Below are 17,959 nucleotides of genomic sequence, written 5' to 3'. Positions count from 1 at the left end.
TCTTTGCCCCATACTACCTTTTGGGTCTCTGCTGGGCTTCTCCACCAGAGGAAGTGCAGGTTGGGCTACGTGATGGGCACTGTGGGGCCCAGATAGCAGAGTGAGCTACAAGGCCCTTGAAGGCCCAGTCAGTCTCTCTCTCCCTCTTTTTTTTTTTTCCTGAGACAAGGTTTCTCTGTGTAGCTTTTTGCCTTTTTCCTGGAACTCACTTGATAACCCAGGCTGGCCTCGAACTCACAGTGATCTGCCTGCCTCTGCCTCCCGAGTGCTGGGATTAAAGGCATGCGCCACCACTGCCCGGCTCAGTGTCTCCTTGTTAATCAGGGCAGATACAAGGTACCCAGACAGGAAGGGTGGGAACCAAGCAGTACTTATGAGCAGCAGCCAAGGTCCCATGCCATCTGCTATCCAGACAGTTGCTGCTCATGACTCAAATCACCATGGAGGGACACCTGATGAGGTTCTGATTGGCTGCGAAGCCTGTAGCACCCTTTAGTTTGCCTAGGCATTTTCTGTCCCTAGACACAGGATAACCGACTTTTTGTTTCTATTTCAACAAAAGCTGGGAATCTCTGTGTGTAGAGAAGGGAAAGTGGAAGAGGGATGTCTACTATGCTTTGACAGACCTGTAGTGGCTTTGAGGATAAGCTAACAAGCAAGGGCCCCTTCCTTGTGTGTTCTTGAAGCTCTGCAGGAGCTGGAGGCTAGGCTCCTGGAGCAAAGGTGTCAGGTCTGAGTGGGGAGCAGAGCCAAAAGCTGGGAAGGGGGACACTGTACCCCAAATCTTGGGCTCCATTCTCAGCCCTGCTTCCAGAAAGTCCTGGGAATAGCCAGGCTGCAGAAGATGCCCATAGGCAATCAGTGACAGATGACCATCAACAGGAGACAGAGTCCCAATAAGGGCAGGCTACACCCACAGGCAAATGTGCCAGAAGAGACACCCAGGAAGAGGGAAGCTGGCTTGCTGTGCTGTCTGGGAAATGTCACCAGTCAATAGGGACAGATGCTGGAAGACGGGAAGAATCCAGAAACAAGACTGAAAGACACCACAGGGCAGATGTGTGTTCCAGACAGCCTGCCATAGCACTGCAGCTCCTCCAGGCTCCCTATGTCCAGACTCTGGGCTGCTGAGGGGAGAGGCCAGCAATATCCCAAATGGTTATCAGAAGCCCAAACAACTCTTTGGAAATGGCCAGGAGAGAAGCATGGAGTTCAACTTAAGGCAGGATACTGTCTTTAAGGGGAACCCATTTAAGCCTGGGACTTGTCACTTCATTCATCCCACACCCATATGCACTCATTAGGTATCTGTTGGGGCCAGACCCCTGAAGTTTCTGGGGAACAGCCTGTAACCATTGGCCCTGGAGGCAATCACAGCCTTATGCTGCCTGTGACCCTTCCGTGATGCAAGGCAGCAGTAACCACCTCAGAAATGGCACAGTAGATGCTGCTGCACGGTCATACAGTGGTGGTGCACGCCTTTAATCCCAGCACTTGGAAGGCAGAAGCAGGCGGATCTCTGTGAGTTCCAGGCCAGCCTGGTCTACAGAGTGAGTTCCAGGAAAGGCGCAAAGCTACACAGAGAAACCTTGTCTCGAAAAACAAAACAAAAAGCTGCTGCACAACTGGGCGTGGTGGTCCATGCCCCTAGTCCTAGCACTCGGGAGTAGAGGCAGGTGATCTCTGAGTTTGAGGCCAGCAGGATCCACACAGCAAGTTCCAGGCCAGCCAGGGATACACAGAGAAACCCTGTCTCAAAAAACCTTACCCACCTTAAAAAAAAAAAAAGCATTAAAAAAATGCTTCTGCTGCTAGGTAACTGGCCATCTCTGGCTCCTACTTGTGGGGAATCCAGTGGAGGTAAGCAAGCCTGTGGAGACAGAAGGTGGACTGGAGTGTGAGCAACTAGAGAGCGGGGATTACCATCACAGATAGTTTCTTCTGGGAGTGGAATTGTGAAGAAAATAGGTAGTGGGGATGGCTGCACAACCCTGGAAGTCTTACACAATGTAGTGGCACAATTAACTATTTTATTTTTTGAAACAGGGTCTCATGTAGCTCAGGGAGGCTAGAACTGGAACTGAGGATGTGACCTTGAACTTCTGGCCCTCCTGCCTCCACCTTCCAAATATGACTACAGGCATGTGCCACCCTGGATCACTACTTCATGCACTACTGTGGATGGAGCCGAGAGCCTTGCATGTGCCAAGCAAGTGCTTTGCCATCATGCCACACCACAGCCTGAGATAGTACGACCTGTTTTTCTTTTAAGTATATGGATGTTTTGCCTGCATGTGTGGCTGTGTACCATATGCATGCAGTGTCCTTGGAAGCCAGAAGAGGGCACAGGATTCCCCCGAAACTCAATTGCAAACTGCTGTTAGTTACCAGGTGGGTGCTGGGAATTGAATTCAGGTCCCCTTGAAGGACATCCAGTATTCTTACCAGGTGACCTGCCAGCTGCCCCCCCCCCCCCCCAGTTATTTTGTGTGTGGGTGTTTCCCCTACACGTACATGTGCATGCAACAATAGCGTGACTTTAAATGAGCTTCTTTATGACCTGCAAACACTCATCCCTGAACCAATGACAGACCAGGTGCCTTTGTGCAGAGACTAAGTCAGTCTTCTCTCCAAGAACACCAGCTGGGGAGGAAACCAGCTTCAGAAACAACCCTCCTCTGGTGGTCCCAGGATGATGAGCAAACATGCTCTGGGGTATGGTCCTGGAGCTGGCTCTCTGGTGTCAGCAAGACTACCTCAGTAGCCTGTATGACTGAGTCTGGGCCAAGGACTGCTGGTGGTTCCAGGACACATGACAGCTCTGAGGGGTCAGCCCACCTCCAGGCCCTAGAGAGGCATTCTGAGGTCTCTAGAGCACAGCGGCCACAAAGATGAAAGCCAGTGGTGGATAATTAATGCTCTCAGCCCTGGCCTGACTACAAAACCCTTTTCGGTGGCCTGAAAGAGAAAGCCACAGACACGAGACCCGCCCTGGCCTCCAGAACGCCAGGGCCTTTGAAATTATAAGATATTAGAATAAAGCTTCACAGAAAAGGACCCTGTGTTCCAGCTGCAGATCAAAACAGAATTGCTCCTGAAAGCTGAGGGCGAGCTTGCTGTTGAAGCAGCCCCACCCCAACACACAGAGGGACACTAGTCCATGTGCCAGAAGCATGACTAACCTCACTCTAGGGCAGGTCTCCTCAAAAGATGGGGCTTCTTGTTTCCATCTGTCTCCTCATTGCACTTCTAAGGCCCTCAAGGCCACACTAAGGTACGAGCTTCCCTGGGGGAACATTCTGGGACATATGGTCCCTACCCTGTACCACCTGGGGTCACCCTCCAAAGTGCAGTGCTGGGAGGAGTAAAGTGGTCCTTCCTTGCTGGGGAAAAAGGTTGGTATTGACTCACAGGTCAGGTGAGTCTCGGTGAGCCTTTGGTTAGGGCAGGGCAGAGTGGTGGCAGTGCCTGTCACCAGGGATAGGTACCCTGCCATTCTTTCATATACCCTGCTGAGCTGAGGCCACCTATCAGAAATAATGCCAGAAATCAAGGTTCACATCCTCTTTGGTTGACAACTTGCTGGTGCATCCCTGATGCACAGCCAGAGGCTGCGTGCCTGGGTCGGATATTGGGTGCATTCAGTCGTGAAGCTCAAGGCTGCCTTGATGTTCAGCCCCCACAGAGCTCAGCACAGCGTTGTTCTGGGAACAACAGGGAAGGAGCTGGCCCTCGCTGTTTTCCTCAGTCAGCTGGCACTGGAGAACAAAGTATGGCCACTGCACCCTGCCGCCCTGACATGCTAGCACAGTAGATGGCACCAACAAGGCTCTGCGGGACTGTGGGCAGACCCAACCCCCACAAGAAACCAAGGGCTGCTCTGTCGCAAATATCACCATGCATGAGAAGCCCAGCCGAAGCTCTGCTGCTCTGTTGCGTTTGCCCAGGCCGCCTGGCAGCAGTGTTTGCTACCTTCAGCCAGCAGCACTGTCCTCCTACTAATGAGGTGTTAATTAGCACAAATGAGTCAACCTCAGCAAACCAGTCAGCAAGGGTGACAGGCGTACCAAGCACTGGGGAGCAGTTCAGGTACCAGGTGGTACAGAGTACCCCATCACCCTAGGCCAGGGGGTGGGGGCAGTTAGGTGGCACGGAGTACCCCATCTCCCTAGGCCGGGGTGGGGGTGGGGGGCAATTCAGAAGTGTGCTCCAAATTGGTGGGAAAACAAAAACACTCACATGCTCAAATGTTTCCAAGTACTTTCCCTCAGGTGTTCAAAGCTGCCCACACTTGATAATAAGTTTGTGTTTGCTTCCAGTGACTGCTGGCCACCCTTGCCCCATACAGGCCCGTGGACATGCAGCCCTGTGCCTACTACCACCTGAAGGGCTGGCGGCCCTGCTCCAGCTCAGCCTCCACGTGAGCATCGTGCAGCACCTTCAGGTGCAGAAGCAGCTGCTCCAGGTTCTCTCCAGTCAGAGCTGACAAGGCGACGACTTCCTGTCCTAAGCAGGCCTGGAGCTGGGGCAGGTGGGCTCTGGCCTGTGGGAGATCAATCTTATTTGCGATGATCACATGGGGCCTCTCAGACAGGCCTTCTTCATACTTCTCTAGTTCATATTTTAAATCATTAACCTGAGTCCACGGCTCAGGCAAGGAAAGATCTACCACAAACAGGAAGAAGCGACAGCGTTCAATATGCCTGAGGAAGCTGAGCCCCAGGCCCTTGTTCTGGTGTGCGCCTCGGATGATGCCTGGGATGTCTGCCACTGCAAGAGGTAAGAGCTTACAGTTAGGTCCAGGACCATGTTCGGCTTCCCAGCGCCACTCTCAACCTTGGGGCTAGGAGGCTCCCCTCAGGGAGAGCCCTTCTGGCATGGATCTCATGTTCTACAACCTCCCTTTCAAGGAACACTTGAAATTGAAGCCGTTTACCCTCCCCGGGTGACTGAGCAGGTCAAGTGATATGAAGGCACTTGAGCTCCCACTCAGGTCTGCACCATGCTCTCAAATATTTGGGTGATAGGCACGGTGGATCAATCTAATGAGGAAGATTTAACACATTCCTGTCTCCAGGCTTCAAACATGGTTCAGAAAAGGGAGATGGCTCCCCGCATTCTATGGCTAATTTGATTATGGATACAAATCACTATCGTGCACTTTGCAGATATAAAGTGCTGTACAAATAACCTTACCAGCAGGCTTGCTATTTTTAATGGGTACATTATCTTCTGGAAAAAAGTTTTCCTCTTAAAATGGTACAGGAAAGGCTTTTTAAACCACATGCTGTCTGCATGACTGATGCCGCCCAGTTCCACAGGAGAATAAGGAAGGCAAGAGGCAGGTCCTCTTCTCAGGCTCCCAACTCAAGATTACAGTTCCCAACTCAAGAGATCAGATTTCTTGGCTGAGAGGGGAGGGGCTGATTTTGACTAAGAACAGACTCATTAAAATTGTTTCAATCAGGGAAAACAATGTCTCATTTTAAGTGGGAAGCTAAACTCAGGGGTTACATAATTGCTCTCCTGAATCACTGGGGCATTTAAATCCATCCTCTGGCAGAGTTTTAGAGGCTCTACCTGCTACCTGTTGGTGGCCTTCATAGTGAACGATCCCCACGTGAGGGTTCAAGGTGGTGAATGGGTAGGAAGCTACAGCAGGTTTTGCATTTGAAATGGCTCGAAGGAGAGAAGATTTCCCAGCATTGGGGAAGCCAACCTAGGGGAAAAAAAAGTAAAAGTGCTATGTGACTTCATGGAGGGACAATATCAATGCCACCAGCAGTTGGCACAGATAGAGGACTGGGCTTGGGTAGGTGAGTATGCAGGCTTCTGCTTTGCAGCAGCATACACAGGGAAATCAATGAAAGCCCCACCATTAGAGCATACCCCACCAGCAGGGACCCACCACCACAGGATGTGGACAGTCAGGGACCTACCATCCCAGCATGGGCCACTGTCTTGAGCTCCAGGTAGAGGACCCGCTCCTGACCTGGTTGTCCAGGGGTGCAAGTTACAGGGGCACGGTTGTCATTGGCCAGGAAAAAGCGATTGCCTTTTCCTCCTGCACCCCCCAGTGCAGCAATGTACTGGTCTCCTGGGTGAGATAGGTCAGCCACAACTTCACCTCCCTCTTTCACCAAGGTACCCACAGGAACCTGAAAAGCACCACCACCACCACCACCACCATCATCATCATCACCACCATCATCATCATCAAGTTGTGTTCTATGACCAGCAGCAGGAAGAGGGGTAAGGCACTGCTAACCACTCTCCTCAGCTACCACCACAAAGAAAATGTCCCAGCCCTGGAGAGATTTTATGGGCCTAGTCCTATGTCCCATACTGCATAAGTAAGCAGTCATAGGGGCTGAGGCAGGAGGATTACAAGTTCAAGGACAGTCTGGGTCACACAGTGAGGCCTTGTCAAAACAGCAAACACCCACCTGCACAGGGCTCTTTTGAAGTGTTGCTATAGCATCAGAATCAGCCAAGCAGCAGGGAAACAGCCTGTGTGAGCATGCTGCCCTCACCTAGGCATGGGAAGGGTATGTTCTTGGATCCCTTTTTAGGGTCACTCCTTTAGACTCTCTTGGGTCAGAAGCAACATGGTGCCACACCAGTGCAAAGGAGTGTGTGCGGGGATTGGCTCCTAAGACAGCACATTGTCCACTTGCTGGTCACCTTCTGTTCCTAGCCAGGTGCCTTCAGTCATCCATGGACTCAGTGACTAGGACCCAGGGAGCAGGGCCGCTCCAGCCCCTCAGCTTACCTGGATGTAGAGGGCAGCAGCACTCCGCCCAAAGCAGTTTTTACTGCCGCCATCTTCTCCGTGGAGACCCTGATACCGGGACGAGACCGAGGACAAGGACTTCACCTGCTGGTCAACTACGGTGAGAACAGTCTCGTGTTCTTTGGTGTTGACATAACTGCTAAGCAGGGAGCAGGGCCTCACACTTGTCACCCTTGCACCCCCTGGCCTGGGTCATGGCTGCCCACACTCTCCATGATCCTAACCGAAATAAAATATGGCATTTTTTCTCTTTGAGACAGGATCCCTATGTACCCCTGTAGCCCTGGCCATATGAAGCAAATATGACTATCATCAATTAAGAAAACAAAAACAAAAAGTCACCTAAGGGGCTAAAGAGAAGGGCCAGTGATTAGAGCATTGGCTATTCTTCCAGAGGACTCAAGTTTGATTCCCAGCACCACAACTGTCATAATTTCAGTTCCAGAAGATCTGATGGCCTCTGCAGGGTACACACACAGACATACACTTAGGCATAGTACCCATACACATAAGAATAATAAAAGAAACCAGCTAATTTCATTATGCTCTGAAGATGCCTGCACCCAGCTCCCTGAGTATTCATGCCAAGCATGTGCTCAGTAGAACCTAGGCCCTCTGCTGCACTTTCTGACCCTGTTATATGTGCTGTCATGAGGTTCTTGATGGGAAACTGTGTTTCTGAGATTAAAAAACAAAAATGACATCCAAAGTCATTTGCCTTAGTACACTGGTGATAAGCAGCCATATAATTCATAAAAATGCTGTCTATTCATCAAGTATTTGAATGCAAATGCATGACAAGGTAAGACAGTGGACCCTCCACCCACTATATATAGGTGTGTCTGTCGTGTCATGCCCCCGCCCTCCGCTGCTCCCAGGGCACATGCCTCTCAGAATGATGTGACCACCATTTCCTCCATCCCCACCATCAGGACCTCCAAACTCCTTGCGGGGTTCACTGTGGAAACAGCTCATGCCGGAGCCTCCATTTCCTCCCCGGACTAGTACTCTCCGGTGATCCACAAAACGTCTTTTCTATAGAGAATATAAGGAACCCAAGGATGTTAGCAACCCTGAAACCCTTCCAGGAGACACATACATGCAGGCAAAACTCTCACACACTTAGTACTCACTTGATACATGCCTCTCTACCAACATCAGAAGTTAACTATGCTAACACGATCGCAGAGCTCTCCAAAAGCCACAGATGAGGCCCAGCTCCCACAGGTCACTAGCACCCGAGGGCTGAGGTAAATCACTGCAGACACAACGGGTGGCTGGTATGGCATGCACACTTCAAAAGGGAACTCAGAAATTCTAAACTGGAGAGCACAGCTTGTTTAGGAAATGTTTCCTGAACAAAGTGTCCTTCCAGCTTCTTTCAGATAGAATTGCATTGCTAAAACACCAGGTCTGTCTTTATCAGTGGAAAATTGCTGCTGCTTAGGATGGAATGAGGTGGAGTTCTTAGACAATGCCCAGGCTTTAGCTATGAGGAAAGACTACTCCCCAGTGTTACCACCTGAGGGCTTATGTGTGAAATGCAGAAAAGGAGATAGGATCCTTCTCAGGAAAGTTCTCATTAGGTCCTTAATACAGTGAAAGAATAAGAATTAATCAACTGGGCTGGAGAGATGGTTCAGCAGTTAAGAGCACTTGCTGTTGTCGCAGAGGACCTGGGTTTGATTCCCAGTTCACAGACATCTGTAACTCCAATCCCAGGGCATCCAAAGCCCTCTTCTGACTTTCATAGGCACCAGGCATGCATGTGGCGCACATACACACATGCTGGCAAAACACTCATACACATTGGTGCATATAAGCTCACCCTTCAGGTGCAGCTCCCTCCTCCATTCCCAGCATTGGGCTTTTGAAATATTTATTTATTTTATGTGTACACATGTGTGTGCCTGACTATATGCATATGTAGCATGTATGTGCAACATCTGTGCCAGATCCCTTGACTGGAATTACAGGTAGTTGTAAGCTACTCTGTGGGTGCTGGGAAACGAACCCAAATCCTCTGCAAGAATAATAAATGCTCTGAACTACAGAGCAATTGCTCCAGTCCCCAGGACTGGGTTGTTTTTTTTAAGGAAAAAAGATGCCCAGCTTGGTGCAGAGCCCAGCAGTACAGCATTCACTCATGTTTAAGGTCCCAGATTTGATGCTTTGCACCACAAAAATAAATAAAAAGTCCCCAAAACAAACATCCTAGGATTCCTTGGCAGCAGGAGGAAAACCATGAGCTGCTACTTCGAAACAATGCAGGTTTGTGCTGTGCCAACAAAACCAGAATTCACCTGTGCCGACAAAACCAGACTCTCCCTCATAGGAAAAAGCACAGGCTGGGCACCATCAGGAAAGACCCAGCACAAGCATGAGCAGCCAGGAGGGAAGAGCCCTGAGGAAGCCTAGGTGCTATGTCCCTCAGCCTGGCTGCCAAAGTTCTTTTCCTTAAGAAACATGGCTTTTTCTCAGCTGCTCCCCTAGAGCCCTTCCAATAGGAGGAAATGAGGTGAGTCCTAATGTGTAACTTCTTTAGTCAAAGACCATCAAAGATTCTGGCAAACAGCATAAAGACTTCCTTAAAAGGCTGGGAGAGATAGTCAGTAAAGAATCTGCCTGCAAGCATAAACGACCTGGGTTGACCCCCAGAACCCACATAAAAGTGCTGGTGTGGTAGCATACATTTGTAATCACCACGCTTTACAGCAGAGATGGGGGATCTCTGCAGCTCACTCCAGGCCCATGAGAGACTCTTTCTCAGAGGAAATAGACACAGAGATGTCCTCTGGCCTTCACATACACAGTACCTGCATATAAACATGCACCTACATGCATTATATAAACAAACAAACTAACAAACAATATTTTATTCATTATAAGCCTTAAAGAACTTAAAACTAAAGATATACTCAGTCCCCAGGTTCAAAACAGAACATGGATATTCAAAGACACCTAACTGCAAATACAGTAAATGTATGTAAAAATACTTTCAGGAGAGCTAGGAATGGTGGCACATGCCTTTAATCCTTCCACTAGGGAGGTGGAGACAGGAGGATCAGGATGCACAGGGAGTTAAAGGGCACCTGGACGGCATGAGTCCTAGTCTCATAAACTAAAATAAGGTTTTAAGGCTGGATTTACTTCAGTGGTAGGGCACTCACTTGCCTAGCATGCAAAGGCCCTGGCTTCTATCCCTGATGACCTAAACCCATCAATCACATCAGTGCCTCACTCCACCTGCCCCTGACTCCTCCTGGGCTACTGTGTTGCTGGCAAGCTTTTGGCACATAGGGCCCTTTTCAAGAGCTCCATGCAGCCCTCAGTAGCACAATCAGGGAAAGCTACAGTGGGATAAAGAATGCAAAGATTGGCACTGGAGAAACATCTGAGCAGTTAAGAGTACTTGCTGCTCTTCTAGATTTGGATCACAGCACCTACATCTGGTAGCATACAACTGCCTGTAATTCCAAGGGATCATACCCTTGACTTTTATGAGTATGCACGTGTGCGTGTACACACACACACACACACACACACACACACACACACACACTCACACACACAGAGAACTCAAATGTGTCCTCCATAGGCTGAGACTCACCAGTTTTTTCTCTGATAGCAGCTTCTTTCCGGAGGCCTCTTGGTGCTTAGCGTGGTCTACAATGCCCAGAGAGAACAATCTAGATGATGCCTGCAGTGAATGCAGCTGGCTGGGCTTCAGGGCAGCCCATGTGGATGGAGCCCACTTTGAAATACCCAACACAGTCGAGAACCTTGCCAAGAGAAGTCTGGTAGGTATCATGGTCCTAATAAAAATCAGAAGGATCCAGTAAGACACTTGGGTTAAACTTGAACTTCTGACAGGAGCTAGAGCAGAGCACATGGCAGAATCCAGAATGGACTGATCTGCTGGACCCCAGAGTGCAAGGGGGCTTCTGGTGTCCATCAGCCTATCTGCATTCAGTCCAGGATCTGTGCACACAGGATTCAGATAATTAAATCTCTTGCAACAGTGAGTGAATCTCCCTGGAGAATATAACCTCCCTACTTAGTGAGATTATTAAAAGGGAATCTAAACCTCAAATCAGAATTTCTCTAAAAAAAAAACCAAAACAGCCATTTGTTGAATTGTTATTGAAGAGTGTACTCTTGGGCAGCTTAAAACTGTTAAACAGGAGCTGGGTGACAGTGGCACACATCTTTAATCCAAGCACTCGGGAGGCAGAGCCGGGCGAATCTCTGTGAGTTCAAGGTCAGCCTGGTCTACAGAGCGAGATCCAGGACAGGCACCAAAACTACACAGAGAAACCCTGTCTCGAAAAACCAAAAACCAACCAACCAACCAACCAAAAAACCCTGTTAAACAGGAACACAAATCATTGAACAACGGCAAACACAAATCCAGACAAATGTCACCTTTACCACTCTCCTGGGATGGCCCAGGGAGGTCACACAGCTGCTTATCCGAAAGTGGAAAGGCAAGAACAGGCCAACTCACAGGGGTGCACTGTGGCTTGTGTCCCACTGTGAATACAATGGACAGTTTCTGCACGGTCCCAGTCCTCTGTTCCGCACACAGCTCTCGTCCTTTCAGTTTCCTGAGAGATGAGAGTGCTGGGGGCATCTGACCCAAAGCCACTGAGCCCGAGGGACTTCTGTTCTAATGAGATGATGTGGGCTCCTGAACAGCTTCAGGATGAGGGCTATCTTCACAAAGACCAGCCATCATTGAAGCCTGAATTCCTACCACACACCCTGCAGCAGGAAAAGCAGCTAGGGACATAAAGGTATGCCTCCATGATAGCACACCCACAAATCACTAGGCCACAGGAAAGCTGGGCTGCTGAACACACACCATGCTGGGCCATACACCCCAGTTCAAAGGTCTCTCTGCCTAACTACTTCATAGGGACCTAGGGAGGCACCCTGAATCCTGCTCCTTTATCTCCCCTCAGTTTATTTATTTATACATGCACATTTTCCTAGGTCAGTCCACAAGCTAGTGGCAGTAGTCTGAGACTCCAGCAGTAGTTCATCCTGGAGTTCCAGGTCCTCCTGGTTCGTGCTGTGGGTCTCAACACCTTTCCTTGTCCAGAGTGGCCCCAGCTATGTCTTCCTCCAACACAGCCCTGCAGACAGCCTCACCTCCAGGAACCCTGGGACCCACATTTAGATGCCCTGTGACACTGCTGTCCCCTTTGATGGACACAGCTAGGAGTGTTACTTGTTACTCCTTCACACTCCACACTTACACTTCTAGTCAAGTCTACACTGTCTGCCTGTGAGCGCACACCCCCCTACCCCCCAAGAAAAACCCTAAAAGTTCATACAGTGTGGTGGTTTGAATGAAAATGGTCCCCTAGGTTTAGAGGGAGAGGACTATTGGGAGGTGTGGCCTTGTTGGAGGAAGTGTCACTAGAGGCGGGCTTTGAATTTTGAGAAGTTCAAGCCAGGCTCAGTGGCTCACTCTCTCTTCTTGCTGCCTGCTGATCCGTATATAGACCTCTTACCTCCCTCTCCAGCACCAAGTCAGCCTGCATGCCATCATGTTTCCCACCATGATGAGGATGGACGAAACCTCTGAACCGCAAGCCAGCCCCAATTAAATGCTTTCCTTTATTTTTTTATTTTTATATTTATTGTTTTTTTTTTTTTTTTTTTTTTCCCGAGACAGGGTTTCTGTGTGTAGCTTTGCGCCTTTCCTGGAACTCGCTTTGGAGACCAGGCTGGCCTCGAACTCACAGAGATCCACCTAGCTCTGCCTCCCAAGTGCTGGGATTAAAGGATTGAGCCACCACTGCCCGGCAAGCTTTCCTTTATGAGAGCTGCCGTGGTAATAGTGTCTCTTCACAGCAATAGAAACCCTGACTAGGGCACACATCCATTCCTGCAGTCCAGTATTGCTCAAATGAGTTCTGTCTTGTGACTTCCTTTCTCCCTACGGTTTTTCTTATGTGTCTAGTAACCAGTCTAGCCTCATGGCCCATTCCCTCTTCTCCCCATGCTGGGCAACCACTTATGGGAGATATACTCCTCCTCCTCCTCCTCCCCTTCTATGAAAGTGTCCCTCCGCCCCAAAGACAGGGTTTCTCTGTGTAGTCCTGGATGTCCTAGAATTTGCTTTGTAGACCAGGCTGGCCTCCAACTCAAAGTTTTTTGTTTTGTTTTTTTAAATTTATTACTGTATTTTATAAGTATGGGTGTTTTGCTTACAATTGCACCTAGTGCCTGTGGTTGTAGAAGTAGATATTGGATCCCTCAGAACTGAAGTTACAGTTGTGGCTGCCAGATGGGTCCTGAAAGTGGAAGCTTAGTTTTCTGGAAGAGTGCAGATGTACTTTTAACCGCTAAGCCCTCTGAAAAGCTTTTTGTTTTTGTTTTAATTTCTACCAGTGCCAGGGACTGAACCTGGGGCCCACATACTCAAGGAAAATGCTTTATCACTGAGCTATAACCCCAGCCCTGTCTACGAAAGTATTTTTTAAAATTGTTTTGTTTTTCGAGACAGGGTCTCTGTGTAGTTTTGGTGCCTGTTCTGGATGTTGCTCTGTAGACCAGGCTGGTCTCGAACTCACAGAGATCCACTTGCCTCTGCCTCCTGAGTGCTGGGATTAAAGGCGTGCCCCACCACCGTCTGGCTCAAATGGATTTTTTTTTTTTCTTCCAGAGCTGAGGACAGAACCCAGGGCCTTGTGCTTGCTAGGCAAGCGCTCTACCACTGAGCTAAATCCCCAACCCCTGACTTTTTTTAAATTATTGTTTTTTGAGACATGGTTTCTCTGTGTAGTCCTGGCTGTCCTGGAACTTGCTCTGTAGACCCAGCTGGCCTCAAACTCAAGAGATTTGCCTGCTTCTGCCTTCCAAGTATAGAGACTAAAAGTGTATGCCATCATTGCCTGGCAACCAAAATGACATATCTTTAAAGATTCAAATAAACAAGAACAAATCGCCCTACATTTCCTCAAGAAATTGCATTTTCCAGGAAACAATATTCCTAAATTTCAGACTTGGTGGTAAATTCATGGTAAATGCTGTCAAGAAATAACTCCAAATTTACACATACTAGATCACTATCCAATCCACTTTACGAGGTCAGTGTAGCTCAGAACCAAAACCTAGCTTTCACAGAAAGCAGAATTAGAGGCCAGTAACCAGAAGGGTCTGGTGTGAGAGAATGAGGCCACCTCTACAGCTGGGTCCCAGCTGGTATGTGTGGGCACATGGTCGGGACCTTCTTGACCCAGTAGGGAAACCAATGCCTTGGCAAACAGGAAGGGAAAGGCAAGTGGCCAGGCCTAATCATGCCACGCTTCATATGAAAGCATGAATGGTACCCCGAGATTTAAGGGAAGGCAGCAATGCCCAAGTTCACTCCTGCAAACTGGCACTTTAAATGCTACAGTGGTCAAAAAATGAGGAAGCTCTGGGACTAGAGATGGCTCAATGACCAAGAATGTACTGCTCTTGCAGAGGACCCAAATTGAGTTCCCAGTACCCATATCAGGCAGCTTAACCATTTGTAACTCCAACACCTTGTACTGGGCTCCATGGAAATCTGCTCTTGGTGTACATACCTACAGACAGACAGACAGACAGACAGACAGACATATAATTTTAAAAATCTTAAAAAAAAAAAAAAAAAAAGAAGAGGTAAAACTGTTGATACTTGCAGGAGAGAAGCCTGCCTGCACAGAAAACCCCAGGAAAGTTTATAAAACAGTCTACAAGGCTGATTTAGAACATCAAGTATTCTTATCTGCCAGCAGCAAACAATTAGAAATGAAAATTAAGAAAGCAAAACTGGCTGGGACATGGTGGAACACACCTTTAATCCCAGCACTTGGGAGGCAGAGGCAAGTAGATTTCTGTGAGTTCAAGGCCAGCCTGGTCCACAGAGTGAGTTTCAGGTAAGTCAGGGCTACATAGAGAAAACCTGTCTCAAAAAAGCCAATCAATCAATCAATTAACAAATAAATAAAGAAAGAAAACAATTCCTTTTATCCAGTGCCACATATGAAAAGCACTTGAAGGTAAATTAAAAGTACGTTTAAGGGGTTGGGGATTTAGCTCAGTGGTAGAGTGCTTGCCTAGCAAGCGCAAGGCCCTGGGTTCGGTCCTCAGCTCCAAAAAAAAAAAAAAAAAAAAAAAGTACATTTAAAAAAAAATTTTTTTAGCTGGGCGGTGGTGGCACATGCCTTTAATCCCAGCACTTGGAAGACAGAGGCAGGTGGATTTCTGTGAGTTCAAGGCCAGTCCTGGCTACATAGCAACATCCAGGACAGGCACCAAAACTACACTATGGTATTGTGTTCCCCACAATATTGTGCATCCTAATAAACTTATCTGGGGTCAGAGAACAGACAGCCACTAGAACAGAGCCACAAATGGTGGCTAGAAAATGGGTCAGAGAAAGCCATAGCAGAAGTAGGGCGGTGGTGGTGTACGACTTTAATCCCAGCACTTGGGAGGCAGAGGCAGGCGGATCTCTGAGTTCAAGGCCACTTTAGAAACAGCTAGGCATGGTGACACACGCCTTTAATCCCAGGGAGTGATGGCAGAAAGCAGAAAGGTATATAAGGCCTGAGGACCAGGAACTAAGTTAGTTAAGCATTTGGCTGGTTAAGCTTTTAGGCTTTGGAGCAGCACAGTTCAGCTGAGATTCATGTGGAGGAGGAATCAGAAGCTCCCAATCTGAGGAAACAAGACCAGCTGAGGAACTGGTGAGGTGAGGAAGCTGTGGCTTGTTCTGCTTCTCTGATCTTCCAGCATTCACCCCATTAACTGGCCTCAGGTTTGTTTTTATTAATAAGAACTTTTAAGATTCCAACTACACTACAAAGAAAAACCCTGTCATGAAAAGAAAAAAAAAATATTTTGAGTGTTTTGTCCACATGTATGTATGTGTAACACATGACCACTAAGTGCCCATGGAGGTCAGAAAAGGGCATCAGATCCCCTGGAACTGGAATTCTGGATTGCTGTGAGCCACTGTATTTTGGGAACTGAATCTGGGTCCTCTGTAAGAGTAACAAATGTTCCTAACTGCCGAATCACCTCTCTAGCCCACTTGGAGACAAATTTAATAATAAACAAGCCAGATGCAGTAGCTCATGCCTGTAATCCCTAGCACTTAGGAGATGATGGGAACAGGATTTCCTTGAGGCCAGTCTAAGCTATATAATGAGTTCCAGACTCTAAGCTACAGAGCAAGACTCTATCTAAATAAACAAAACAGCCAAGCCTGGTGGTGCCCATGTCTAATCTTTAGCAATTGACAAGTGGAAGCAGTTCAAGACCAGCCTCAGCTACACAGTGTGAGGCCAGCCTGAGATACATGAGATTCTGCTTTAAAAACCAAGCAGCCAATCAAACCAAACCAAGCAACCAGTAATCAAATACTCCAGACCCCTTGTGTACCACTTGCAGAATTCTGTTCTTTTAAAAGTGGTTTCCAGGGGCTGGAGAGATGGCTCAGAGGTTAAGAGCACTGACTGCTCTTCCAGGGATCCTGAGTTCAATTCCCAGCAACCACATGGTGGCTCACAACCATCTGTAATGAGACCTGGTGCCCTCTTCTGTGTACATAATAAACAAATCTTAAAAAAAAAAAAAAGTGGTTACCAGGGATTAACTCGTTCTGTCTACATAAAAAGTCTATAAAACAATCTATTATCCTCATTTTATAGTGGAAGGCCCTAAAGCAGAGAATAGGAACATAATTTACCAAGGTCCTGAGGTAGTTAGTGGATAAGAGGGATAGGAACAGAATAGGAACATGCAGGTTAAAAGCCAAATTCCTGAATCTGCTATGGGCACTTGCTGGCACAGGCTGTCCACCATCCTAGCACTGGTGGAACAGACCCAAAGGTCAGGACCAGCTGCAAAGCCACCTGGAACCTTGACTCGAAATTGGGCCTGCTTGGGCATATTTCCTTCTTTCTGGCTTTTTCCTTTCTTTCTTTTTTGGTTTGGTTTTGGAATGAGGTCTCATCATATAGTCTTGGCTGGCCTAGAACTCATAGAGAACTGTTTGCCTCTCCCTCCAAGTGCTGAGACCAAAAGTGTGTGCTACCACAGCCCACTCCTTTCCCAAATTTTCAATTTGTGTGTAGACTCTGAGTGATGTGGTCCCCTGACAGGGAACAAATTCAATCTCTTCCCATTGCTGTTCAGCCTCTAATTAGCCTTCCTAATGCTATTTCTGCACTGTCTCATCCAATGTCTACTAGCCACCCAAGACTGGGAAAGTTAAAATGAAATAAAATGGGAGCTGGGGAGATAACTCAATGGACAAGAATCTTTGCTGTGTAAGCACAAGGACTTGAGTTGGGACTCATTCATTTAAAAAGTCAGGGTGGCCATGCACCTGCAATCGACATGTACTGCAGGTAGCCTGGGATAGGAAGATTCAAGAGGCTTTGTTGGCTGCCTAGCTAGCTCCAGACTTAGTGAGAAGCCTGGCTTCAAGAGAACAAGGAGGAACATGAAAGAGCAGAACACCCAATGTCTTCTTACTCACACAAGTACACACTCACATGCATGAGCATGCACACTCACAAGAGTAAATAAAATGTAAATACCTAGTTCTTCAGTGCCACAGGCCACACAGGGCTATATCAGGCAACACAGATCAGGACATTGCCATCACAGAAAGTCCTAAAGGGCAGGGTCTACCTGCAGCACATTGCAGAAGGAGCCTAGAAGTATGCTCACTTCCCTTTGCTGGACCAGTGAAGAAAGTCAGGGCCTGCAGCCTGACAGCCAGATACTTTAAGGCTAAACACAGGGCTTTCATAAACACGGAGAATGGTGCTGATGGTGTGAAGGGTTTCACACTAGACACGATCAGTTCACTGCTGCTATCCAGGTTGCCGAGTTCCTGGCTACTGTCCACAAAAGGTATTGACAAGAATCTTTTGTACTGATTTTACAGTGTGTTGATTGAACTTATTGTGTAGTTGGGATTAGAAACATGTGCCACAATGTCTCCATTAAGAAAAAAAAAAAACAAAACAAAGCATCCTAGAAGAGGGGATATAGTTCAGTTGGTTAAATGCTTGCTGGTCTAGCATGCACAAAGCCCTGGGATTAACCCCTAGAACCATATAAACCATGCCAGCACTTACCCTTATTCTCAGCACCCAGGAAACAGAAGGA

The 17,959-nt window shown here is 48.0% G+C and overlaps 1 protein-coding gene across 3 annotated transcripts; it reads right to left on the bottom strand.

Annotated features, from left to right (window-relative positions):
• Nucleotides 1-2,465: 2,465 nt before the first annotated feature.
• Nucleotides 2,466-17,959, bottom strand: Mtg2 (mitochondrial ribosome associated GTPase 2). 3 transcript variants are annotated; one of them, XM_036185645.1, is made up of 7 exons: nt 17,929-17,959; nt 10,404-10,608; nt 7,681-7,828; nt 6,773-6,888; nt 5,940-6,158; nt 5,581-5,719; nt 2,466-4,770 (listed from the first exon to the last, which is right to left on the bottom strand). In XM_036185645.1, exons 2-7 carry the CDS (start codon nt 10,602-10,604, stop codon nt 4,376-4,378), a joined length of 1,218 nt encoding a protein of 405 aa, XP_036041538.1. In that variant the 5' UTR covers nt 10,605-10,608; nt 17,929-17,959; the 3' UTR covers nt 2,466-4,375. The 3 variants fall into 3 exon arrangements, with proteins under 3 accessions (XP_036041538.1, XP_036041539.1, XP_036041540.1); XM_036185646.1 differs by having other exon boundaries at nt 7,729-7,828; XM_036185647.1 differs by lacking the exon at nt 5,940-6,158.

This window comes from Onychomys torridus, chromosome 4 (assembly GCF_903995425.1).
Source record: "Onychomys torridus chromosome 4, mOncTor1.1, whole genome shotgun sequence".
Taxonomy (NCBI): domain Eukaryota; kingdom Metazoa; phylum Chordata; class Mammalia; order Rodentia; family Cricetidae; genus Onychomys; species Onychomys torridus.
The sequence above is the reverse complement of the archived record's forward strand: the minus strand, read 5'-3'. Positions and strand labels throughout refer to the sequence as shown.